General features: G+C 37.8%; 1 protein-coding gene across 2 annotated transcripts in view; it reads right to left on the reverse strand.

The window, feature by feature from the left end:
- Positions 1-2447: 2447 nt before the first annotated feature.
- Positions 2448-12738, reverse strand: part of AEBP2 (AE binding protein 2) — a 68373-nt gene continuing 58082 nt past the window's right edge. The window contains exon 9 of one of the 2 annotated variants that reach the window (XM_072653602.1): positions 2448-2598. In XM_072653602.1, coding sequence (XP_072509703.1) covers positions 2583-2598 — 16 coding nt within the window. In that variant the 3' untranslated portion in view covers positions 2448-2582. The remainder of the gene's footprint in view (positions 2599-12738) is intronic. The other variant, XM_072653601.1, reaches the window with a different exon arrangement.

Genomic DNA, 12738 nt, shown 5'->3' on the forward strand with positions numbered 1-12738 from the left:
ATCAACTGGACATTGGCTATCTCTTTTTTGTCCTAAAATCAATGAGTTCCTCTTTGGGTAGGTCAACATTTATGATACAGCTTACATCAAAAAGGATTAAGAATGCATGGATTAACTTTATTGCCATAAAAATAGAAATAACTTTTGAAAGTTCCGAAGTGTTTCCAGGTGTTCAAAGTTCTACTTGCAAAGAAATTCAGAGAATGATGTATCTCAGTTCCTTCTTGTTAAAGCAGTTCCTTTAGCATTTGAAAGTTTGCAATATGTCACCTTCTATTCTTTTCTTTGTTATTGGCCACTCAGTCAAGAAATCATAAAATTTTTCAGGATCGTTCATAATCATGACTAGCATTTATTTCATTCACATAGTTAAAAATAACTGCCAGATAAGCTAGCCAATGGACAAAATATTTTCTTTCAAGGTATTCCAAGAGTAGACTTTTCCCCTATAAAAAGTAAACTTCAGTCCTTAATTAATAAAACACTTTATGACTTGTTTCCTTAAAATCCAGCAAACTTCTCTATGCTAAACATTCCATATTCTGCTTTCATTTCTTGACAAAATATTTTTAAGTGCCACAATTCAAAGATCTGCCTCTATTAAAGATGATGACTTTCATAAATGTTCACAAAAAGATTATTTCAAGGGTTTTTAGAAGAGTATTTATTGCCCCTGCATGTCTTTGTAAAAAGCAATGTGATAGGCCCCATTTCTCAAGTATATAGAGAAGTGAGTCAAATTTATAAGATTATGTCCTTCCCCAATTGACAAGCAGTCAAAGGATATGAACAGGCAATGTTCAGAAGAAATAAAAACTATCTACAGTCATATGAAAAAAATGCTCTAAATCACCATCGATTAGAAAAACGCACACTAAAACAACTCTGAAGCACCACCTCACACCAATCAGAGTGGCTAATAGGACAAAAAGAAAAATGATAAATATGGTAGAAGATATGTCAAAATTTGGGATACTAATGTACTGCTGGTGGAACTCTGAACTGATCTGACTATTCTGGAGAGCAATTTGGAACTATGCCCAAAGGGCTATCAAAATGTGTATACTTTTTGACCGAGCAATACCATTACTAGGTCTGTATCCCAAAGAGATAAAAAATTTTAAAAAATTTAAAAAAGGAAAAGGACCAATTTGTACAAAAATATCTACTGCAAGCTTTTTTTGTGGTGACAAAGAACTGGAAATTGAGGGTATGCCCATCAACTGGGGGATGGTTGAAAAAGTTGTGGAATATGATTGTAATGGAATACTATTGTGCTACAAGAAACGATAAGCAGAATAAAAAAAAAAATGATGAGCAGGATGATTTCAGAAAAACTTGGAAAGACGTACATGAATGGCTGCAGAGTGAAGAGAGCAGAGCCAGGAGAACACTGCGCAGGCTAACAGCAAAACTGAACAATGATCACTGTGAATGACTGAGCTATTCTCAGTAATAAAATAATCCAAGATAATTCCAAAGGACTCATGATGAAAATAACGCCTACTCCCAGAGAAGAAATTATGGAGCCTAAATGCCAACTGAAGCATGCTATTTTTCACTTTATTTTTTCATGACTGGGTTGGGTGTTTTTTTTTGGTATGTTTTCTTTCACAAGACAACTAATATGGAAATGTTTTGTATGACTGCACATATATAACTTATATCAAACTGCTTACCATCTCAGTGAGGGGGTAAAGGAGGGTGGCAAGTTTAGAGTTTAGAACTCAAAATTTTAAAAATCTAATGTTAAAAATTGTTCTTGCTTGCAATTGAGAAAAAAATTATTTTTTTTAAAATGCGACATCATAGGAGATTCCTTCTTCACCAGAGTAGGACAACCATGTGTTAGCAAGCATCACAGGAGTTCTACCTGTGCAAGGACTTTTGTTTCCGGTCAGTTTTGTTTGGGAAAAAAAAAAAATAAAACCTTTACCATTTCCAAAACAGTCAGGTTTTTGTAATTTTCCAAAGACACTCTTAAATCAGAATTTTTCTTTGATGGCATTAACACCCACCTAGTGAACGAAAGCTAGCTATGTTGAGAAATGTTTGTAGTTTCCTCTAATAGCATAAAGAAGGAGAATGGCAAAGCTGCTAATTTCTCAATGACTTGTTTCAAAATATTAAAAAATATATCAGATATTCCAGAATGTGACACATCATTTGACAATGAAACCACTTCCCATTTTTTCCCACCTCGGTATATATACCAGCTCAACCATTTCAAGCGCCTATGGCTTTTACTATAATCTTTCCAAAAGTGGGGGTTTGTCATTTGGCAATCTGGTAAGCATCCTTATCAACGACTCAAGAGAAGGTTTTTGTGGAGTGACAAGTCCAAGTTTTGAAAGCGTTCCAAGTGTTTTTGAATTGTGCTTTCTTCACAAGGAAAATAAAGGAATTTTAAGATGCATTTTTAAAATGGGCAGGTAAGGTGCTCTTTCAGTTTTGCCAGCTTTATTCTTCCATTTGCAAGAACTTCTCCACACAACAAATACTTCTGTGTTCCATCATGTTCACTGACAGAAGTAAAGCCACGTAAAATATAACCTTCATCATACTTCCTTTTCTTCAATGTTTCAACTTAAATTGGGTCTGTGAAAAAAAATGAAGCATATATATATAATAGCGATAAAATAAAATATCTAATTTAATTAATATTTTTAGAACTCAATGTTTTATGTTTTTAAGTAAATATTCAAATAAATAATTACATTTTAATCAAGTATAAGAGATTTAAGAAAATTGTGTGACAATTAAGTAAAAATAAATTAACACAGGTATTATAACTGATCCAAACTTTCAACATTTATCATGACTCCAACACCCTCCAAGAGATAATTCTATTACAGCAGAAACACAGGAATCATATCCTTTCTGGAATTTGGCTTAAACTATTGTGTGTGTAGTCACATGGCTTTCTATATCTTCCTAGAAATTATGGTTCTCATTTCTGATACTGTTCACAGTTTTCTCACAAATTTATTTTTAAATAAACAGTATTTTCATGGAATGATAATATACAAATGTACAACTTATTGCATGTGCATGCCTTTATTACAAAACAGGTTAGACAAAAAGCCAGTATAAAACAAAATCAAATAAAAGAAATTTATTAGCAATAATAAGAAATTACTTATAACACTTCAACAGTTACCTAAATTGAGAGATATTTGCATTTACCTAGTTTACCCTCCTAGCCCCCAATATCACACTGCCTTACAGAGTTAAAAATTCTCATTTGAACTGCCTAATCTCACAAAACTTTAAAAAACAATAAAAATGATTCACTTCCTTTCATTTATGAATCAACCAATAATTTGGAAAGAAACACATATGTCTGCATCCCCATTGTGAGAACACATAGCTTCCCTGTTTGGTGGCTCAACTAGCAGGCCCAGAGGTACCCCAATGGAAGACTTCAATCTTCTATCCAGCAATAAGTGATCAGATTTTTTTTTTAATGTAGTGATGAACATGAGTGATACTTTTTAGATATCTGCAACAATTATAATGTGACATGAAAATACGTCTCATCTGTCAGGGACAAAGTCACAGATATTGCCTCTTTTGTTGTCTATATTCATAATTGAAGAAAGGCTAAATTTTCTAGAGATTATTTTAAAAAAAAGATATAACTGTTTCCCATACAAGTTCACAGACCCCTTAAAGGTTTGTGGACTTCAGCTTAAGAACTTGGTGTATACAGTAAGTCTTTTTACTATAAATTTACTTTTATTCTGAATTTAGCAAATAACCAAATAAAATGGGCTTTTTTACATAAAATGCAGAACAAGGGAAAAAAGAGTGTACCTGGAACTACAGATAGATATCTATTATATTCAGCTTACTTTTTAAAGTACGTAATAAATTCAACCTGTAGCTTTCAAAGCAGTCTTGCCTGTCATCTTTTTGGCTTTCCTTTTGTTCTTCGCATTTATTTAAAAAGATGTCTCGGGGGCGGAGCCAAGATGGCGGAGTAGAAAGACGCACATACACATAGCTCCGAACCCACAACCCACAGAACGGCTAGAGGGGACAAACTCACAGTGAATTCTGCACCCAGAGGCCACGGAATATTGGAGCGAGGGAGATTTCTGTTCTGGAGAGACCTGCAAACATCTCGCGGGGGGTCCTTCGCGCTGCGGACTGGGCGCCGGGACTGGGAGCAGAGGGCAGCCCTGCAGCAGCCGCGACACCGTGAGGAAAAGACCCGAGCGGGCTACGGGGACGGGATCTCCAGTGGCCATGCAGGTCCCTCCACCCACAGAGGGACCTGCAAACCTCTCGCAAAAGGTCCATCGTGCTGCAGACGCGGAGCCCAGCCCAGACCTGCGGCGGCCGCGGCTCCGAGAGGTACAGATCCGAGCAGGCTTCAGGGACGGGATCTCCAGTGGCGGCACAAGCCCCTTCACCCACAGGTGACGGGGGTCGGTGAGAGAGTCTCTTTGGCGGGTCGAGAGGGGAGTGGGGTGCCCCCATGGCTCGGGCCCCCCCGGGAGATAGAAGCTGAGAGGCGGCTGCAGACAGGGGCTCCCCAAGCGGGTGGGAGCCTGGATCCATTGTGGAAGGTCTGTACATAAACCCCCTGAGGGAACTGAGCCTGAGAGGCGGCCCTGCCCCGACCTGACCACCTGAACTTAATTCTCACACTGAATAGCAGCCCTGCCCCCGCCAAAAGCCCTAAGGCTGGAAGCAGCATTTGAATCTCAGTCCCCAAACGCTGGCTGGGAGGACCAGGTGGTGAGGTGGGTGTGAGGAGAATATTCAGAGGTCAAGTCACTGGCTGGGGAGAATGCCCAGAAAAGGGAAAAGAAACAAAACTATTGAAGGCTACTTTCTGGGAGAACATACATTTCCTCCCTTTCTTTCTGATGAGGAAGAACAATGCTTACCATCAGGCAAAGACACAGAAATCAAGGATTCTGTGTCCCAGCCCACCCAATGGGCTCAGGCCATGGAAGAGCTCAAAAAGAATTTTGAAAATCAAGTTAGAGAGGTGGAGGAAAAACTGGGAAGAGAAATGAGAGGGATGAAAGAGAAGCATGAAAAGCAGATCAGCTCCCTGCTAAAGGAGAACCAAAAAAATATTGAAGAAATTAACACCTTGAAAACTAGCCTAACTCAACTGGCAAAAGAGGTTCAAAAAGCCAATGAGGAGAAGAATGCTTTCAAAAGCAGAATTAGCCAAATGGAAAAGGAGATTCAAAAGCTCACTGAAGAAAATAGTTCTTTCAAAACTAGAATGGCACAGATGGACGCTAAGGACTTTGCGAGAAAGCATGATATCACAGAACAAAGAGAGAAGATTGGAAAAATGGAAGATAATGTGAAATATCTTATTGGAAAAACAACTGACCTGGAAAATAGATTCAGGAGAGACAATGTAAAAATTATGGGACTACCTGAAAACCATGATCAAAAGAAGAGCCTAGACATCATCTTCCATGAAATTATCAAGGAAAACTGCCCTGAGATTCTAGAACCAGAGGGCAAAATAAATATTCAAGGAATCCACAGAACACCGCCTGAAAGAGATCCAAAAAGAGAAACTCCTAGGAACATTGTGGCCAAATTCCAGAATTCCCAGGTGAAAGAGAAAATATTGCAAGCAGCTAGAAAGAAACAATTCAAATATTGTGGAAATACAATCAGGATAACACAAGATCTAGCACCCTCTACATTAAGGGATCGAAGGGAATGGAATAGGATATTCCAGAAGTCAAAGGAACTAGGACTAAAACCAAGAATCACATACCCAGCAAAACTGAGTATAATACTTCAGGAGAAAAAATGGTCTTTCAATGAAATAGAGGATTTTCAAATTTTCTTGATGAAAAGACCAGAGCTGAAAAGAAAATTTGACTCTCAAACACAAGAATGAAGAGAACCATGAAAAGGTGAACAGCAAAGAGAAGTCATAAGGGACTTACTAAAGTTGAACTGTTTACATTCCTACATGGAGAGACAATATTTGTAACTCTTGAAACATTTCAGTATCTGGGTACTGGGTGGGAGTACACACACACACATGCACACACACACACATACATAGAGACAGAGTCTACAGAGTGAATTGAAGAGGATGGGATCATATCTTAAAAAAAAAATGAAATCAAGCAGTGAGAGAGAAATATTGGGAGGAGAAAGGGAGAAATTGAATGGGGCAAATTATCTCTCATAAAAGAGGCAAGCAAAAGACTTATTAGTGGAGGGATAAAGAGGGGAGGAGAGAGAAAAACATGAGGTCTACTCTCATCACAGTCCACTAAAGGAAAGAATAAAATGCACACTCATTTTGATAGGAAAACCTATCTCACAATACAGGAGAGTGGGGGACAAGGGCACAAGCAGGGTGGGGGGGAGGATAGAGGGGAGGGCATGGGGAGGAGAATGCAATCCGAGGTCGACACTCATGGGGAGGGAAAGGATCATAAAAGAATAGAAGTAATGGGGGACAGGATAGGATGGAGGGAAATATAGTTAGTCCTATACAACACAACTAGTATGGAAATCATTTGCAAAATTACACAGATTTGGCCTATATTGAATTGCTTGTCTTCCAAAGGGAAGGGGTGGAGAGGGAGGGAGCTAAAGAAGTTGGAACTCAAAGTGATAGGATCAACTGTAATGTTCTTACCACTAGGAAATAAGAAATACAGGTTAAGGGGTAAAGAAAGCTATCTGGCCCTACAGGACAAAAGAGAAGACAGAGACAAGGGCAGAGAGGGAGGATAGAAGAGAGAGCAGATTGGTCACAGGGGCAATTAGAATGCTTGGGTTTGGGGGGGGGAGGGGATAAAAGGGGAGAAAATTTGTAACCCAAAATTGTGTGAAAATAAATGTTAAAAGTTAAATAAAAAAAAAAATGTCTCAATGACCTTCTTTCCCTCCTTTCCTTCCTTTCCTTTCTTCTATTTCTTCCCTCCTTTCTTCCTTCCTTTCCTTATCCCTACTATCCTCATTCCCCTCCCTCTGCTAAACTCACTTCCATGTTGGAGGGGTAGGAGGGAAGGAGGGAAGAAGAAGAAAGAAAAAGTTCTAGTAACAAACGTGGGCAGCTAGGTGGTGCAGTGGATAGAGCACCAGGCCCAGAGACATGGAGACCGGAGTTCATATCCAGCCTCAGAAACTTCTTAGCTGGGTGGCCCTAGGCAAGTCATTTAACCCTGATTTTGTCAGTTTCTTCATTTGTAAAATGAAGTAGAGAAATTACAAATTTACCTTGGCTAAGAAAACCTCAAATAGGGCCCCAGAGTCAGACACTGCTGAACACCAACAAATTAACAAATATACAGTCAAACAAAACAAACAAAACAATCCCTATGCTGGTTATAGCCAAAAATGTGCATCATAATCCGCATCCAGAGTCTGTTACCTCTCCATAAAGATATGGGGCAAATGCTTTAGCCAGTCAATAAAAATTTATTAATTACTTAATATGTACCACTGGGCTAAAGTGTTGGGGATAGAAAGAGGAAAAAAATTGTATTCTTGCACCCAAGGAACTCACAATCTAATGGGGGAGACAAGCAAACAAATGAATACAAACGAGCTGTATATGAGTAAATAGGAAATAATTGAAAGAAGGAAGGCAGTAGAATGAAGAGGACTTGGGAAATGCACCTGCAGAAGGAAGGATTTTTAGTTCAGACATAAAGGAAGCCAGGGAAGTAGAGGTTAAGATGAAGAGGGAGAGCATCCATGCCAGGGATAGCCAGAGAAAATGCTGGATCCAAGACATGGAGTGTCTTGTTGGTGGAACAGCAAAGAGGCCAGTGTCACTGGATTGAAGAGTATGTGACTGGGAGTAAAATGTAAGAAAATTGGAAAGGCAGGACAGGACAAGGTTATAAAGCGCTTTAAAACACCAAATAAGGATTTTACATTTGATGCTGGAGATGACAGGGAAGCACTGGGTAACATGGTAAGAACTATGCTTTAAGAAAACAATTTTGGTAGCTGTATGGAGGATGGATTGAAGTGAGAAAAGACCTGAAGCATGCAGACCCACCAGCAGGCTACTGCAACAGTCTAGACAAGAAGTGATAAAGGCCAGGCCCTGGAGTGGTAATAGTATCAGAGAAAAGAAATGTTGCAAAGCTGAAACTGACAGGTCTTGACAACAGATTGGATGGGGGGAAGGGTGATGAGGGGAGGGGAAAGGGGTGATGGGGAGAGGAGGGGTGTAAGAAATATTTAAGGGCAAGAATATGTAAGGGCAAGAACAAGGGTCCAACCCTGGAACAATAGGTATTCCCCTGGGAGATGGGGTGGAAGGATGGGGGGAAGTAATTCTGTTTTGGACACGTTGAGTTTAAAATGTCTACTTTGTGATGTCTGAAAGGCAGTTGGAAATGGTGAGATTAGAGGTCAGCAGAGAGCTTAAGAAAAGAGAGGAAGATTTGATAATCAGCTAGAAATGAAATTAAAGCCATTGAGAGTTGACAAGATCACCAAGTCAAGTGGCATAGAGAGAAAAGAAAAGAGGGCCCAGGACAGAACCCTTAGGAACACCTACATTTAGAGGATATGATCTAGAAAAGCATCCAATAAAGGAGATTGAGAAGGAACAGTTTGATAAGTAAAAGGAGAACCAAGAAAGAATAATTTCCCAAAAACCTAGAGAAGAGAGTGTCTAAGTATCTAAGACTTAATCAAGGTAGAAGAGAATGAAGAGTAAGAAAGGACATGAATAACCATGAATCCTTCGGAATCTTATGAATAGAACTTTTCGTAGAATGTAGAAACAACCAACAGATAGAATACAAATAATGAATATCTTAGGGAAAGTCAATTATTTGCTTTTTTTAAATGCTTTAAGAATATGGCATTGCTTTTGAAGATGTATTTCATTTTGTGTTATCACTAATGTAACACAGATAAGATTGCCATTTCCAAAATCTCAGACTTCAGGTGAAAATACACTATTATCTCCTGGTGGGGAAAAGGAGAAAATAAGCATTTAGTAAGTAGAAAGAATAAGCATTTATTAAGTGCCTGCTATATGCCAGAGACTGTGCTAATGATTTTTTTTATCACTTTATTAGTGCCAATACTTACTAAAAATCTATACCACCTCTATTCATAGTGATTTTCCATTATTAAACGCTCTTGGAAATGCCTGAAATGTTCAGCTGAGTGGCTCCCTATTACCTCTGATAAAAACAGAAATTCCTATCATTTGAAGCCCTTCTTAATCAGGCTCCTGTCTAAACTCCTAATCTGAACACATATTACATTTTTAACTTTCCATCTCTGTGCCCCAGTGCTTTATACAATCTGTTCCCTGTGCTACTCTGGTCAACTGTTATCTATTGTAACACCAGCTCAGCTCAATCTCGACCTGCTTCCAAAGGCCTTGTCTGATTTCTGACAATCCACATTCCCCACTCCCATTCCATTTCTATCACTTTGTATTTATTTTGGATATATCCTATATCAACTTATCTTTAACCCCAATAGAATGCAAGGTCCTTAAGGGTAAGCTTTGTTTCACTTTCATATTGCATATGCAGCATCTAACATAGTGCTTAGCATGTGGTAAATGTTTAATAAATGTTTTTAACTGCTGAAATTTAACTAGTTGAATCAATTCCCTACCAATTATTTATTTAATGGCAAATTTCATACCTCTTATAAAAGCAATTATCTCCTGGTGACATAGTATTCTTTTTTTCCACATTATTTATTATCTTTGACATTTTTTTTTAATTTTGAGTTCTGACTTCTCTCCCTCCCTCCCACCTTTCCTCCACCAATTTTGAACACAAATATAATTTGTATAATATAAATTGCACATATTTGAACTATATACAAAACATACTATCATATTAGCCATGTTGAAAACAAAAGCAAGAAAAATAAAGTTTAAAAAAAGTATGTTTCAATATGCATTCAGTTCCTTCCCTGGAGGTGGACAGCATTTCTTCATCATAAGTCCTTCAGAACTGTCTTAGATCACTGTATTGTTAAAAACAGCTAAGCGATTCAGAGCTGATCATTGTACACTATTGCTGTTACTGTGTACAATATTCTCCTGGTTCTACTCACTTCGCTTTGTATCAGTTCATATAAGTCATAACTCTTACCATGTTTCCCTGAAACCATCCTAGCTCAGTTTTTATAGCCCAAAAGTATTACATCACAATCATATACTAAAATTAATTCAGCCATTTCCCAATTGATGGGCACCCCATCAATTTCCAGTTCCTTGTCATCCCAAAAAGAGCTACTATAAATAGTTTTGCACAAATAGGTACTTTTTTTTTTTAATTTCTTTAGGACATAGACCTAGTGGTAGTATTGCTAGGTCAAAGTACCTAGGTACCATTTGAGAGCCCTTGGGGCATAGCTCCAAATTGTTTTTCAGAATGGCTGGATCAGTTCACAACTCTATCAATAGTGCATTAGCATACCAATTTTGACATATCGTGATCAACCTTATTATTTTCCTTTTCTGTCATATTGGTCAATCTGATGGGCGTGAGGTGGTACCTCAGAGTAAAATTTTTGATGCTCCCCTAATTTGCTTTTGATATTACCATTTATGCCTGACTCATGTACCCATTTTGACCTTAATATATGGTATGAGATGTTGATCTATATCTAGTTTCTGTCAAACTGCTTTCCAGTTTTTCCAGCAATTTTCATCAGATACTGAGTTCTTTGTTGCAAAAGCTTGGATATGCATTTATCAAATGCTAAATTACTATGGCAATTTACTACTGTGCATTATTTATTTAATCTACCTATTTTTTTAATATAATCTACCTACCTAATCTATCTCTTTATTTAAGTTTTACCACTTTATTTCACAGCCAGTAACATGTTTTCATAAGTGCTTTTTAATACAGTTTGAAGCCTGGAACTGCTAGAACACATTTTTTTTCCCCAAGGAGTCCCCTGATATTCTTGAACGTTATTCCCTCTTTGAGCCAATTCCCATGAGAATAATCACTCCCTCCCTTTCCACTTGAAAAGTTTTCTTATACATTTCTTCAATGTAATTTTCTGTTCTTCCTTTCCCTTCCCCCCTTCTCCCCATGCATTCTTCTTTCTCACCCTTAATTTTGTTTTGAATTTATACCATTATAGTCAACTGACACACATGCCTCTGCTCATGTATACTCTTAAGTGACCTAATGATAAAGAGTTACATGTATCATCTTCCCATGTAGGAATGTAAATAGTTAAACATTACTGAGTCCCTTATTTCTCTTTCATGTTTACCTCTTCATGATTCTCTTGAGTGTTATATTTGAAAGTAAAATTTTCTATTCAGCTCTTATCTTTCCATCAGGAATGCCTGAAAGTGCATTATTTTATGAAATGCCCACTCTATTTTTTCCTTCGTTATACTCAGTTTTGCTAGTGAGATGATTCTTGGTTTTAATCCTAGCTCCTTTGCCTTCTGGAATGTCACCTTCCAAGCCCTCCAATACTTTAAAGTGGACACTGTTAAATTTTGTGTGATCCTAAATGTGGCTCCAAAATATCTGATTGTTTCTTTCGGGCTGTTCACAATATTTTCTCCATGACCTAGAAGCTCTGGAATGTAGCTACAATATTCCTGGGAGTTTTCATTTTAGGATCTTTTTTGGAGGGTGATCGGTGGATTCTTTCAATTTCTATTTTACCCTCCGCTTTTAGGTTATCAAGACAGTTTTCCTTGATAATTTCTTAAAATATGATCTGTAGGCTCTTTTTCCCCCTAATCAAAGCTTTCAGGTAGCCTCAAAACTCTTAAATTATCTCTCCTGCATCTACTTTCCAGGTCAGGTGTTTTTCCAACAAGATATTTCACATTTTCTTCTATTTTTCTCTTTTGACTTTGTTTTATTGCTTCTTCATGTCTCATGGAGTCATTAGCTTCCACTTGCCCAATTCTAATTTTTTGAAGTTAAAGTAAACTTAGTGAGTTTTTGTACCTGCTTTTCCATTGGTAAATTCTGTTTTTTAAGATGTTATTTTCTTCAGTATTTTTTGTGCTTCTTGTACCAAGTGGTTGACTCTTTTTTCATAATTTTCTTGCTTCTTTTTCTCCTAATTTTTCCTCTACATCTCTTATTTGATTTTTAAAGTCTTTTTTTGAGCTCTTCCAGGAATTCTTGTTGGGCTTATGTCCAATTCAGAATTTTTAAGGCTTTGCTTATAGCCATTTTGACAACATTGTCTCCTGAGTTTGAGTCTTGATTTTCCCTGTCACTATAGTGACATCATCACATTTTCTTTTTGTTGTTGTTTGTTCATTTAAATGCATTATTTCTTGATTTTTTAATTTTATGTTACAATTGGGCTCTGCTCCCAGGGTGGAGGGGGTACAGTCCCAAGCTCTAGGTTTTCTTGTGCTGTTGTTTTCAGAGCTAGTTATGGAAGTCTGTAAGCTTTCAGTGCTTCCAAGGTAGTATGATCTAAGGAGAAGTGTAGTCACTGCTCTCCTGACCAGTGCTCTGGTGTTTACCTAGTAAGCTATCTTGTTTTCCCTCTAGCCCCAAATGCTAGTGCTCCTGTTGGCCCTAGAAGCACTAGTGCTTTTTTTCTACCTTCGAATTGAGATCAGGATTCCTACTCCCTTATAAATGATCACAAGCACTCTTCCACACCTTGAACTATGACCAGGGTACAATGCTCCTCTGCAGTCACAAACACTAATGCTCCTCTTCACCCTAAAACTGTAACCCAGAACTAGATATGGGTAATGTAACAGGGTCCTCTATAATATTTTATTGATCA

This window comes from Notamacropus eugenii, chromosome 3 (genome assembly GCF_028372415.1).
Source record: "Notamacropus eugenii isolate mMacEug1 chromosome 3, mMacEug1.pri_v2, whole genome shotgun sequence".
NCBI lineage: Eukaryota > Metazoa > Chordata > Mammalia > Diprotodontia > Macropodidae > Notamacropus > Notamacropus eugenii.